Source organism: Leucoraja erinacea, chromosome 7 (genome assembly GCF_028641065.1).
Source record: "Leucoraja erinacea ecotype New England chromosome 7, Leri_hhj_1, whole genome shotgun sequence".
NCBI classification, from domain to species: Eukaryota; Metazoa; Chordata; class Chondrichthyes; order Rajiformes; family Rajidae; genus Leucoraja; species Leucoraja erinaceus.
In genome coordinates, this window is record NC_073383.1 from 44748969 (window position 1) to 44763262 (window position 14294).

At 44.0% G+C, this 14294-nt stretch overlaps 1 protein-coding gene across 2 annotated transcripts in view; it reads left to right on the forward strand.

Annotated features, from left to right (window-relative positions):
• LOC129698941 (double-stranded RNA-specific editase 1-like) overlaps nucleotides 1–14294 on the forward strand; it is a 213741-nt gene that overhangs the window by 96656 nt on the left and 102791 nt on the right. For both annotated transcript variants that reach the window (XM_055638427.1, XM_055638429.1), the window contains one exon: nucleotides 13035–13061. In XM_055638427.1, coding sequence (XP_055494402.1) covers nucleotides 13035–13061 — 27 coding nt within the window. The remainder of the gene's footprint in view (nucleotides 1–13034; nucleotides 13062–14294) is intronic.

Here is a 14294-nt window from a genome sequence, read left to right on the forward strand (position 1 = left end):
GAGAGCCCTGGTGGTAACATTTTCTGTATGTTTACCTGTCACTCTAAAATTCTTTTAGTTTTGTTAAGACTCAGTGAATAACCAGCCTATTGTTCTGTTTAAGTATATTCACTCAGTTTTGCTATCTTAGTAAATCTACTTACAATTACAGTTGGTTCTGCTGCAAAGCATGTTTTCATAGCATTAACTGGATATAACAGAAGGTTAGATCGCATGAAATCCAAGGAGAAATAGTTGAATGGATAGAAAATTGGCTTAATGGAAGGAAGCAGAGGGTGATGGTGGAAGGTGGCTTCACGGACTGGAGGCCTGTAACTAGTGTGCTTCAGGGTTCGGTGCTGGGCCTGCTTCTGTTTGTCATCTATATCAAAGATTTGGATGAGAACATACATTGCAAATAAGTTTGCTGATGATACAAAAGTGGGTGGTTTTACAGTTAGTGAAGATGATTGTGAAAGATTGCAGCAGGATCTTGATCGATTGGCCAGGTGGGCTGAAGAATGGTTGATGAAATTCAATGCAGAGAAATGTAAGGTGTTGCATTTGGGAAGTTTAACATGGGCAGGACCTACACGGTGAATGGTAGGGAGCTGAGGAGTTGTCGAGCAGGGGGACCTAGGAATACAGGTGCATGGTTCCTTGAGGTGGAGTCGCAGGTAGATAGGCTGGTCAAAAAGGCTTTTGGCTCATTGGCCTTCATCGGTCAGAGCATTGAGTATAGAGGTTAGATCAGTGTGACAGTGTGACAGTGCTGACAGTGTGGTGTGAAGAAAATAACCTGCTCCTCAACACCTTAAAGACAAAGGAAGTAATAATAGACTTCAGGAAGAACAAAACGGACATGGTACCATTGACTATCAGAGGGGACTGTGTAGAGAGGGTGGCGGATTTCCGCTTCCTGGGAATCCATATTGAGGAGGACCTGACGTGGAGCGTGAACACCACTGCGCTGCTGAAAAAGGTCCAACAGAGACTGCACTTCCTGAGGGTGCTCAGGAAGAAGAACATCACTCAGAGACTGCTGCTGTCCTTTTATCGGTGCTCCATTGAGAGCATACTAACATACTGTGTATGCGTGTGGTACACCAGCTGCACAGCGGCTCAGAGGAAAGCGCTCCAGAGGGCCATTGACAACGCCCAGAGGATTGTCGGCTGCCCTCTCCTTACCTTGGAGGACTTACACAGTTCCCGCTGCACCCAAAAAATCCCAGAATATCATAAAGGACATTTCCCACCCCGGACACTCCCTGTTTGAACTGTTGCCGTCAGGCAGACGGTACAGATCTACAAGGACAAGGACAAATAGACTAAAAAACAGTTTTTACCCCACTGCTATAAAAGCACTAAATGTAGCCGCCAAGGAACGCAGGGGCGATACAGACTAAGGGACTGTGGTAACTGTGGAATCGACAGAAGGATGGAGGGTTGGGTGTGTATGCGTGCTTTGTCCGTGATATTTATTTAGTTGTTTATCTTTAATATTTTACCTTGTATGTATCATTAGCTTTTAGAAATGTTTGAATGCTGCACTGACTGGCTGACATTTTAAATTTCGTTGTACATGGTTCATGTTACAATGACAATAAAGAAACTATTCTATTCTATTCTAGAGGCTGGGAGGTCATGTTGCAGTTGTATAAGACATTGATGAGGCTGCATTTGGAGTATTGTGTTCAGTTCTGGGCACCATGTTATAGGAAAAATGCTGTCAAGCTGGAAAAGGTACAGAGATTTACGAGGATGTTGCATGGACTAGAGTTTCTGAGCAATAGGGAGAGGTTGAGTACGCTGGGACTCTATTCCTTGTTGCGCAAGAGAATAAGGGGTGAGCTTATCGAGGTATATAAAATCATGAGAGGAATAGGTTGGCAAGATGCACAGTTTTTTGCCCCGAGTAGGTGAATCGAGGACCAGAGGACATAGGTTTAAGATGACGGAGAAAAGATTTAATAGGGATCTGGGGGGTAACCTTTTCACACAAAGGGTGGTGGGTGCTTGGAACAAGCAGTTAGACAGATACATTGATAGGACAGGTTTGGAGGGATATGGACCAAACGCAGGCTGGGGGGACTAGTGTAGCTGGGACATGTTGGCCGGCGTGGGCAAGTTGGGCCGAAGGGCCTGTTTCCGGACTGTATCACTCTGACTTGAACGTGATTGATGAATTAGGGAACGCGAGTCTATTACGCAAGTTCGATTGGTTATAATGCAGTTTCGATTGGGAACTAGAGAACGACTCAAAAGTTGCTTTAGAAATTGACAAACAGAAAAATATAGCTACCTTGGGAGGGGGTGGGTGGGTGGGAAGGCAGTCACGGGATAAATATTGTCTCTGTGTCACCTCAAGACATGGGACTGCAGTTGCTGGAATCTTGAGTATAAACAAACTGTTGGAGGAACTCATTGGGTCAGGCAGCATCTGTGGAGGAAAATGGATAGACAGTGTTTTGGGTCGAGACTTCAGTCTGATGAAGGGTTTTGATCCGAAACATCGTCAGCCCATTTGGCTGCCTGGCCTGCTGAGTTCCTTTAAAAGCTGTTTAAAGAAGGGTCTCGACCCAAAATATCACGTATCCATGATCCCCAGAAATGCTGCCTGACTTGCTGAATTATTCCAGCACTTTACTTCCTTTTGAGTTCCTCCCAACAATTTTGTTTCCATATAACGTCCCTGCAGTAATCAAACACTATTGTCTCTTAAGTACACAGTAGTCCAGTTTCATACCAGGCAACCGGCAACTATCGTATTATTAAGGAACCACTGTGTTACAAAGTGTTTTTATCTATCATGTAACATGGATATCAGAACTGCATTTAGTTTTTAGTCAAGTCAAGTCAAGTCAAGTCAAGTCAAGTTTATTTGTCACATACACATACGAGATGTGCAGTGAAATGAAAGTGGCAATGCTCGCGGAACAACAAAACAACCAAACAAATTATAAACACAATCATAACACACATATTATTTTACATAATAAATAATAGAAGGAAAAACGTTCTGTACAGTTAGTCCCTGGTGAGAAAGGCGTTTACAGTCCGAATTGCCTCTGGGAAGAAACTCCTTCTCAACCTCTCCGTTCTCACTGCATGGCAACGGAGGCGTTTGCCTGACCGTAGCGGCTGGAACAGTCCGTTGCAGGGGTGGAAGAGGTCTCTCATGATTTTGTTTGCTCTGGAGTTGCACCTCCTGTTGTATAGTTCCTGCAGGGGGGTGAGTGAAGTTCCCATAGTGCGTTCGGCCGAACGCACTACTCTCTGCAGAGCCTTCTTGTCCTTGGCAGAGCAATTCCCGAACCAGATGGTAATGTTCCCGGACAAGATGCTTTCCACCGCCGCTGCGTAGAAGCACTGGAGGATCCTCGGAGACACTCTGAATTTCCTCAATTGCCTGAGGTGGTAAAGGCGCTGCCTTGCCTTACTCACCAGTGCTGAGGCGTGTGATGACCATGTCATATCCTCAGAGATGTGGACTCCCAGATATTTAAAACAGTTCACCCTATCCACAGGATCCCCATTTATACTCAATGCACTGTACGTCCTCGGATGATGTGCCCTCCTAAAGTCCATGATCAGCTCCTTCGTTTTTTTGATGTTCAAGAGGAGGCTGTTGTCCTGGCACCAGAGTGCTAGATCAGCCACCTCCTCCCGGTAGGCCTTCTCATCGTTGTCTGAGATCAGGCCCACCACCACAGTGTCATCAGCAAACTTAATTATTGAATTGGAGCTGAACCTAGCCACACAGTCATGTGTGTACAGGGAGTACAATAGGGGGCTGAGGACGCAACCCTGGGGCGATCCTGTGCTCAGGGTGAGGGACTTCGATGTATTACCTCCCATCTTGACTACCTGGGGCCTGGCGGTGAGAAAGTCCAGGACCCAGGCACACAGGGAGGTGTTGAGCCCCAATTCCAGTAGCTTCCCGGCCAGTCTGGTGGGGACTATCGTGTTGAAGGCTGAACTGTAGTCTATGAACAGCATCCTCACGTAGCCCCCCTTCTGGCTGTCCAGATGGGAGAGAGCGGTGTGCAAGACCTGGGAGACTGCATCGTCCGTGGACCTGTTCGGACGGTATGCAAACTGCAACGGGTCCATGTTCCAAGGGAGGAAGGCGCAGATGTGATTCTTCACCAGCCTCTCAAAGCATTTCATGACTACCGAGGTAAGGGCCACCGGACGGTAGTCATTCAGGCAGGCTGGGGAGGCATTTTTTGGTACCGGCACAATGATGGATTTTTTGAAGCAGGCAGGGACCACGGACTTGTCCAGGGAGAGGTTGAATAATGTAGTGAGCACTGGAGCTAGCTGCGTAGCACAGGACTTGAGTACTCGCCCCGAGATGCCATCGGGGCCTGCAGCTTTTCTTGTGTTCACCCGTGTCAGTGCCCTCCTCACGTCGTGCTCGGACAGCGAGAATGTGTGCATATTCCTCCCTTCAGCTTCGGTAGCCAGCCCGCTGTCGGTATTGTCGATAGTCGGCAGACCTGGGGTGGTGTTGCCCCTCTCGAAACGAGCGTAGAAGGAGTTCAGGTCGTCAGCTAGGGAGGTGCCGGCACATGCGGATGAGGGAGCGGTGCTTCGGTAGTTGGTTACAATCCGTAGCCCCTGCCACATTTTTATAGCACTAACCAAGGTTTGATATGTTATCTTGTATGTTTTAAAATTTGTTCACTTTCGAGATGAACTTAAATACTTAATTAAAAATGTTGGAAATTCTCAGCAGGTCAAACGGCTTTTGAAGAAAGAAACAGATAATGCTCCAGGTCAAGGATCTTTGTACTTGCTCAATCAAAACAATTTATGATTTGGACCACATGCATCAAATCTCTGATCCCCCTTCTCTGCTTTATATGGATCAAGTTCAGTTTATTCAGTCTCTGCATAACTAGTGTATAAGAAGGAACTGCAGATGCTGGTTTAAACTGCAGATAGCACAAAAAGCTGGAGTAACTCATCGGGACAGGCAGCATCTCTGGAGAGAAGGAATGGGTGACGTTTTGGGTCGAGACCCTTCTTCAGAGTCTGGATACGAGTTGGTCAATTTTATTTTGTTACTACAGGTGCACAACCTTTTATCCGAAAGCCTTAGGACCAGACACTTGTCGGATTTCGGACATTTTCGGATTTCCGAATGGAAGATTTTTAGAGTAGATTAGGTAGGTAGCGCGGGCGGCTTGAAAAGTCTGGAGCGGCTGCCTCCTCCCCAGAGACCGGGGAATCATTGTAAATCATTGCATAAATGTTAGTCAGTTAGTTTGGAGGGATTTTATGTGGTGGTGGTGGTGGTGGGGTGGGTGGATGAAGGGGGAAACTTTAATTCTTAGTCCCCTACCTGGTCGGCGACTCCCAACATCGCGGAACTGGGGGCTCCGTTCGGCCGCGTGCGGAGCCGGTTGTAGCTCCGACCCCGGCAACTCTACCCCTGGCTGCGAGGCGCTCCAAAGCCAGCGCCGCCCGCGGCCCCAGCTCCGCGAATGTTGGGAGAAGGCGGCCTCCGCGCCCTGGAGCTTACCGCACAGCGACCCGGTAAGGCATTGCCCGCTCCCCGCTGGTATTCCAGCGCTGCGGAGCTTACTGCACGGCGACCCGGTAAGGCATTGTCCGCTCCCCGCTGGTATCCCAGCGCTGCGACGCCGCCAACTCCCAACATTTGCGGAGCTGGGGTGGGGGGCGTCCGGCCGCGGGCGGCGGTGGATTTGGAGCGTCTCGCAGCCAGGGGTAGAGTTGCCGGGGTCGGAGCTACAACCGGCGCCGCCCGCTGGCGGCCACAGCGCTGCGGAGCTTACTGCACGGCGACCCGGTAAGGCATTGACCGCTCCCCGTCTCTCCGACCAGGTAGGGGACTAAGAATTAAAGTTTACCCCTTCAACCCCCCCTTCACATAAAAGCCCTCCAAACTAACTGACTAACATTTAAGCAATGATTTACAGATGTTTAAGTGTCTCCCCGGTCTCCGGGGAGGAGGCAGCCGCTACAGTAGTACAGACCTGGGTTGACCGTGGGTCGTTTCGTGTCAAGTTTGGCGCCAAACGCGAACTTTGGTGTGCCGATGACATCCTGGAAAAAATGGCCGGTTTTCGGAGGTTTTCGGTTTCCGGAACACCGGATAAAAGGTTGTGCACCTGTACTTACTTTGCATTAACTATTGCTCCAAATGTGGGTGTTAGGTCATCAGAACCTGGGCTGAAGTGGATGTTGCTGGAGAAATAAAGATAGATTTTGTTGGTCCTTGTTGGAGTATTTTGGTCGACTTCTCATGGTGCAAGTACATGTTATATCATGTCTAAATTTTGGAGTTAGGTTATGTCATCTCCTATGACTAACTGAAAATCAACCATATATTCTGCAAAAGATTGGAATGGAGGGACAGTGATGGCAATCATTGATGATGTGTTCTGTTTGTTTTTCGTTGCTGCAGTTGCAAGCAGGCCTAATTTGAATTTATTTTGATGTAATATAAGGCCACATTTATCTTGTCTCTTTAATGTATACTGAGATTCTAAACCAGGTGTTAGTTTTGTGAGGTAAGTGATGAGGTTTCAGTTGGGCATTATTATTTTATTCTGAATCGAAATCCACTCACCAAATTTTTGGAAGAATGCTGAAATTTTGGAAAGGTGCGTGAAAGGCACTGAAGCTATGTACCTTGATTATATGAAGAGACGAGGAACTTGGGTCGTTAAAGTGGATATTGGATTTAGATGTTAAAAATAATGAATGCTAAGTTATATGCCGTGGCACATGAGTTAGTAACTAGTGGACATAGATTTAAGGTGAAGCAGAGGTAGCAAATGGAACCTCTTTCCTCCTCTACAATGGGGAGTGTGATCCAGTGTGCTACACGTGAAGGAGATGAGTTGGAGGATTTGATAGTAATATTTGAAACGACAGATAAATATAGGTCCACCACCGATTTTCTGGAACTTCCTTTTAACTGGAAAAAGTTACGAGAGCACATTTGAAATCCACCTGAAAAAGTGTCACCGAGGCTGGGTGAGGCAGTGGATCTCGACCTCCTCAGGACGTACGTGGCTGGATCTCCAATCGGCAGATGGAATTTGTCCCCTGCGGCTCAGGAACACCGGCTCAGGCGGAGACAGCAGACCCATTACCATAGTCAACCCCATTTTCAGCAGATTCGACAAAACTCTGGTTGGCAGGGGCCTGCTGGGTGGCAACAGTCCTGCTGGGAAAGCAGTGCCTTGGCCCTGCAGGCAGCCACTGATCTAACTGTCATGGGGACTTCCAAGGGCAACTCATTAACTAGCACCTGGGCTGCCCATGAATAAAATGCAAGTTTCACTGTAATTTTAATTTACATTTAATATTTGTTTTATTTATGTTTCTAGCAGACCATGGTGTTTTAGAGACATAGAAGGGATGTAATATAATTAGTTGGTCAGAGGTGCATTGTATCATTATTACATGGCCTCCGTTGGTCTGGCAAATTCAGCAAGGTTCTGGAACTAAGGGTGCCATAAAATTGACGGTGGACGTAATAACAAAGGACGCATTTTGGAAAGATGTGGGAAAGGAGCAAAGAAGTGAAATTAATTGGATAACACTATCAAAGAATCAGCACAGCCCAGTAACTGGCTTCCTTCAGTGGTCTGGACTTCCATGGCGTATATTGTGAACAACTGATACAATATAAAGTGCATTGTAGTTAATTCTGAATTTGTACTGCTGTGAAAGATAGTAGAACATATGTTCCTTCTGATGCCATTTACAACAGAATATCCAATTAGCTTAGAACAGGGAAGGGTTCATTATTTCACCTTCTTGACTCTCAATATGAATTAAATTTCAATATGTGTTAAGTTAATTGTTCTTCATTTCACATTTCTGTGGCTATAAAGCATTTCATTTTCTGAATTTAAAATCATAGAGTTTCCTGGTGGGTTGATGGGCCATTGTGAGTGTTTAGCATGATGATTGTTTGAAAGTAGAACAAGTCTCAGTAATGTGTCTCTTTAACTCATTTCCAGCTTGTTAATTGTGGGCTAATGTTGCTGTATTGCTCCGTTTCTCCAAATCCCAGTGGGAGGAGCTTAACCTCTGCCTGTTTCCATGATACAGCACAGACAGCAAAGAGGAATTGATATTATGTGTTATAGAGAGAAGAGGAGCTCGGGGACCATAGTATAAATTAGACTTGTCAAAATGATTTAACAGCAGCTGGCTCAAAAAGAAAGGCAGAACTAAATATGCCAAAATATGAAAGTAAAAGCATTTAATTGTTTCATTTCTACAATTTGATTTGCTTGCATGACATTTTTCAACAGAAGTCTCAGTTAGACCAACTAAATTTTCCAGGAATTTATAGAATGTGATTCAGAAAACGTGAATACATTTTATTGGTGTGAAATTCTCCAATTTTCTTTTAAACAGGTTTGGATTTCAGTATGTGTGTGAGTGTGCATATGTGTGAGACAACTACTAGAAAATATACAAGGAAATGTAGAAATACGGAACTGCAGGTGCTGGTTCAGGGCTCGAAATTAACGGTTGTCCGGATACCAATGGCCACCTAAAGTCCCGCCAGGAAACCTAAAAGTAGAGTCATTTTGCCTGGCTTGGCAAGCGAAGGAAAGCTTGGCTGATGTAGACAGCAGACGTCCTGATGCAAACTGTGCCGGCGTTTCTCAGAGAGCTCCTGTCTTATTCTTGTTCCCTGCCTTGCCCTATGGAGTTGCTGCTTGTTTATGAACCAGCGGCTCAGGCAGCGGATAGGTGCTCGACATCGCTGCAAATTGTTCTGTTGCTGCTGTTCCCTGAAAGGGCATGTCCCACTTTGCGATTTTTTTTCGGCGACTGTGGAGTGTCAGTGACGGTTTTAAAGGGCGTCTGTCGCCGAAAAAAATTGCAACAGAACAATTTGCTGCGGTTTCGAGCACCTGCGCCCCTTCTTCCCTTCCTCCCTCTTCCTCCCTTCTCCCCGCTCCACTCTTTTTCCACTTCCCCCCCCCCCCCCCCCCCTCATCTCCCCTCACATCCTCTTCGCCCCCTCTCCTTCCCTTCTCCAACCACCCGCCCCCCCCACCTTTCCCCGACGCCCCCCATTGTGGACCCAGCCTGCGACCAGCGATCCCCCGCACACTATCCCACACACGGGGGGGAGGGGAGGTGGAGGGGTGTTGTTGTTCCCAAAGTCTGCATTTATCTCATAGTCAATGTTGATAAAACAGATGATGTGGAGAAGGAGGGGGTGGAGGGGAGAGAGGAGTTCAGCCTACTCTCACTGAATCCATCGCTGTGAAAAGATAGAGACGGTGATTTGGATCTGGAAGCGGACCAATACAAAATAAAACTGAACGATTCAGACATCTTTTCATTTGCACAATTGATTTTATTGTATTAATTTTAATATATTAATGTTTAAAATCCATGCATTGAAGGAAGAATGTTTTACAGCCCATCTATGGACCCTAACCCCAACCCTAGCCCTAACCGGGTGTCACCCGCAGGACAGCATACGTCAGCGTGTGACAGGGCGCACGACATGATGAGACACCAAATGTCGCCCATGGATTTTGCACATTCCAAAATCCTGGGGCGACAGGGAATCACTGTGCATCACGACATGTGTCACCATGCGTAACGACCTGACCACGACGTGACAACCTCTTTTCAGGCTGTCGCTGAAAATGTCGCCCAAGTGGGACAGGCCCTTAAATCACTCATCCCACGGGAGGGGGAGAGAAACTGCAAAGTCATCTCCCCGTGTTTGGTCCATATCCCTCCAAACCTGATCTATCCATGTATCTGTCTCTGTCCCTGTCTTTCTGTCTGTCTCTGTCTCCATCTCTGTCTATCTCACTTGCCAAGTCTGAAGAAGGGTTTCGGCCCGAAACGTTGCCTATTTCCTTCGCTCCGTAGATGCTGCCATACCCGCTGAGTTTCTCCACCACTTTTGCCTGCCAAGTTCCATGATTGATTCAATATAGTCACCTACTTCCATGACTCATCTTCTTAGTGGGAACAGTGTAAAAGAGGTACTATGTACATTCAAAAGTATGCAATAGGTCTGGTCAGGTAATAATAATAATAATAATAATAATACAGCAACAGGAAGAAAAAGAAAATCAAAGTACACTTCCATTCTTTATTTCTTATAAATTACAAAATTCTAGAGCAGAAGGGATATATTATGTATCTATTTTTCCCCTCTTGATGTTGTTACTATGTCTACCTTCAAAGGTGTCAAACACATCGATCCAATTTTTAATCAACTTACCTTGCTGTGACTTAGCACACCAGGGATTGATGGTTGAAGATTCAAGAGGCAAAGACCAATGCTATGGCCATGTCATGATAATTTTTGGTCCTTCACAGAAAACATGCTTGCATCAATCTAGTGTGCATGGTTAAGCATATATGTTACCATGGTCCAGGATTTATTGACACAGGTTGATCATACGCTGAATAATCCAACCACATTTTTGTTTGGAAGTGGAAAGAACTAATAGAAATTGCATTAATTGCTATCTGTAAAAAGAGTTGAGATACTGTCTTATTATTTGGCTGTATGTCATTGTGGTATATATCATGTCTTGATTGGTGAATATGTTTAGTTAGTGACTTTATTTGAAGCAGAAATAATATGTGAATGCTTCATTGAGCATAATTCCGACTGGTAACGACGCACTTCGTCCAAGCACATTATCGCATGCGTCATGCAAGCCGTCTTAAATGACCACCTAAACTGTCATTCGGCAACGGAAAGCTGCCTTGGTTGCCTGTCTGGCAACAGTGAAACACTTACCTGAATCTTTCTTGCTGCATTACTGCATCTCAGTAACAAACTTTGAAGAGAGTTGAGCTAATCTTCAGAACTAATCGGTAGTTTATCCTCTCATGATTGTATTTCAGAATTAATTTACCAAATCCTCATTGGATGAGCTGCAGTATGCAGACTATTCTTGCATTTGCTCAAGCTCTGACACTGAACTGCAAGCTGTTGTCAAAGCTTTTATTGAAGCACATTTCAACAGCCACCTCACCTAATCTGTTGAAGAGTCTGCAATTTCCATAATGGCCCCATTGTCACTTCAGAACCAACAAAATCAGTGTGGAATGGAGACATTCTCAGTTGTAAGGACTTCCTCAGAAGAAGAAGAAAATATAGGGTAATAGCTGTTACTTTGACAGTTCTATTGTGAATTATTTCCTATTCATTGGCTCTGAGTTACTCCAGCATTTTGTGTCCATCTTCAAATGCCATCAAATGACTCTAGATGGCTGTGCGGACACATGGTCGCGTGCGACATTCGCGGGACCGTCGCGCCTCAACGCGACCACGAGGTCGCGTAATTAGCGTGCCAAGGACACGTAAGTGTGACAGGGGCTTTAGATCGAGCTCTAGGGGCTAGCGGAATCAAGGGATATGGCAGGCACGGGTTACCAGGTTAAAAATAAGCTTTGTGTTATTCCTAGGTAGACACAAAATGCTGGAGTGACCCGAAACGTCACCCATTCCTTCTCTCCAGAGATGCTGCCTGTCCCGCTGAGTTATTCCAGCATTTTGTGTTCATCTCCGATTTAAACCAGCATCTGCAGTTCTTTCCTGCCTATTGTGTTATTCCTGTTGCTCTTGCAAATGAATATTGTTTATTGCACTTTAATAATTTAATTAAATCCTTTCAAAACTATTTGCAGGGTTATTTTCATTCAAACAGTTTAACAAGGATGCTGGCTGCTTTTGTTAACGTGGTCCTTTAAGACTGCTGCATGTTAAAATGTATGCTAAATGGTACAGGGATGTCAAAGATTAATAGGGGGATCTCAAACTGCATTACAAAGAGTTGCAGAGGCAGATTTAATTCCAGAATGAACTACCAGGACTTGGGGTCAAATGCAATATTTTTCATCCTCTGATGATTACACTAAAAAATACCTTGCTGGTACTTAAAAATCTCTTGATAGCACTCAGAAATCTCTTGATGGCGTTTAAAAATCACTTGATGATGCAGTAAAATCCCTTGATGGTGCTTAAAAATTCCTTAACAGTCATTATAAATCCTCTGACTGTCCTTAAAATGTCCCCTGATTATAATTGATAATGTCTCAACCATTGAGAAGTTTGTTGAAATTTCTAAAACTAGCAAAGCTGATAGTGATTTTGGGATTGATGAGTGCTTTTGGACTGGATGCCTAAGATGCTACTAGATAATGTGCCACACGGGAGGCTGCTGAGAAAGATGAGAGCCCATGGTATCAAATGGCATATACTAGCATGGATTTCAAGTTTGGCTGGATGGCAGAAGGCAAAGAGTGGCATTAAAGGGGGCTTTTTCTGGTTGGCTGCCAGTGACTAGCAGAGTTCCGCAGGGCTCGGTGCTGCGGCCGCTGCTCTTCACAAGGCTCAGGAATAATAAAATTGGAGGCTGTGGAGAGCGATTGTCAGAGATAATGAAATCAGAGACAGTATGGGTAAAAATGGCCTGGTGTATCAATATATAGTGGATGCATAGACTGTCGGGAATTGACATGAACATTTAATCAGTCCTCAGTTCAAGTTGGGAAAACACCAGGAAGCAGGATTTAACAAATCAAAAGTTGTTAACAAAGCTGTGATGGTCCAGATCCTCTGTCGGAATTATCCTGATCTTTACCAGTCAGCATAATTCACACAATATGCATATTAACGGCCCAACGAAATCAAATTCTACTTTCCCTCTCTTTAGCAATGTCAGACAGAATAGAAGGGCCCACAACATATTACTGCTTTGACAAGCAGTAAAGTTAAAACAAAAATTCTGTGAATAATTTATTGAGCAGGGGAATTTGATTTCCAAAGAACAGAGGATTTGTTCAATCATTGTGAATTATTAGCACTAAATGGTCTTATCATTATAAGGAATTGTGTCATTTAATTTATCATTGAATCTGCTTAATAATTTATCCTATCTATTTTAATCCATTTGTAAAATAATTGTTTTCAATCAAGCGAGTAAAGTTTAATATAATTTTTTTATAAACAAAATTCACATATGCCCATATTTGAAATCTAACTTCTTTCTTATCTCTTTCTTTAGGAAACCGTAACAAATCCATGGCTGAAGGTATGTGTCGAACATTGTTTCTTTTCTCGAAATATTTTGTATGTGTTTTACAAAAATACTTTGTCATGGGAGGCACCATTAATCTTAATTTGTTTCGTGCTTATGTAATGTGGGGAGGAGTTGGGAGTTGGGGATCCAGTTTTTCTCTTTCAAAGCTCTATTGGGATTTCATTGTGGGGGGGATAAAAATTGGTAATTTCTGAGCCTATTACTTGATACTGACACTTTCATATTTGAGGCACCACTTTAGATTATTACCTGCAGTTGGTAGTGGTTCTATTTGTGGTAGTTGACCAGAGGAGACAAACGTGAACACTCTGTTCTGGGGTAAAAATGGGGGCAAGGGAACATTGTTAGATATCCTTTGAAGATGAGTGAGTATGAAGTGGTTTTGATAAAATGTGGTTTATTAAAAAAAAAATGAGCAATCATTTATTTTCACTATATCTGGAATGTTCAATTGGAAACTGTCAGGCAGAGACATTGGAACAGACCTGTCAAATGAATTGCAACATAAAGGCTGGATCTTGAGGAAGACTCATGCATGGGTTGAAGATAATTGTGGGAGAAGGCTCCAGCAGTGGAGCCCAAATAAATTGGGAATTCTCACAGAAGAAGTCTCAATCCGAAATATCACCTATTCCACCTCCAGAGATGCTGCTAGACCTGCTGAGTTACTTTAGCTTCTTGTGTCTACCTTCAGTTGAAACTATCATCTGCAGTTCTGTCCTAAACACTTTTACTTCCTTGATGTGCAAATGTCATCAACATTCTCACAGGTGAACACTTTTTCTTCCTTGTTTTGCAAATTCCATAATCACGAGTAATGACAAAATCATCAGTGATATTCGGGGGAAAAGCAGGTAGAAGGTAGGATTAATAGTGCCATGAGCCCACTGGAGAAATACATTTTAGTATTTGATTAATGTTAATTAAAAATGGAAGAATTACTTTAAGAATGCATTTAACTATTTAATTATTTCTCTTTAACTATCATATTGTGCAAAGCCTCTAATCAGATTATAAATTATACATCCATGCTGAATGTAAGTATAATTGAATGCACGTATGTACTAAATGTACATATGGTCATATTTTTAAGTGCACATTTTCTAATTTAAATATGCCTTTGTGGAAGCATTTTTTCGTGGATGCCTCTGATTATTCAACATTGGCATTAGTGCTAGTTTACAAGGTTGAAAGTTTGACACAAAACATTATTAATTTCTAAAG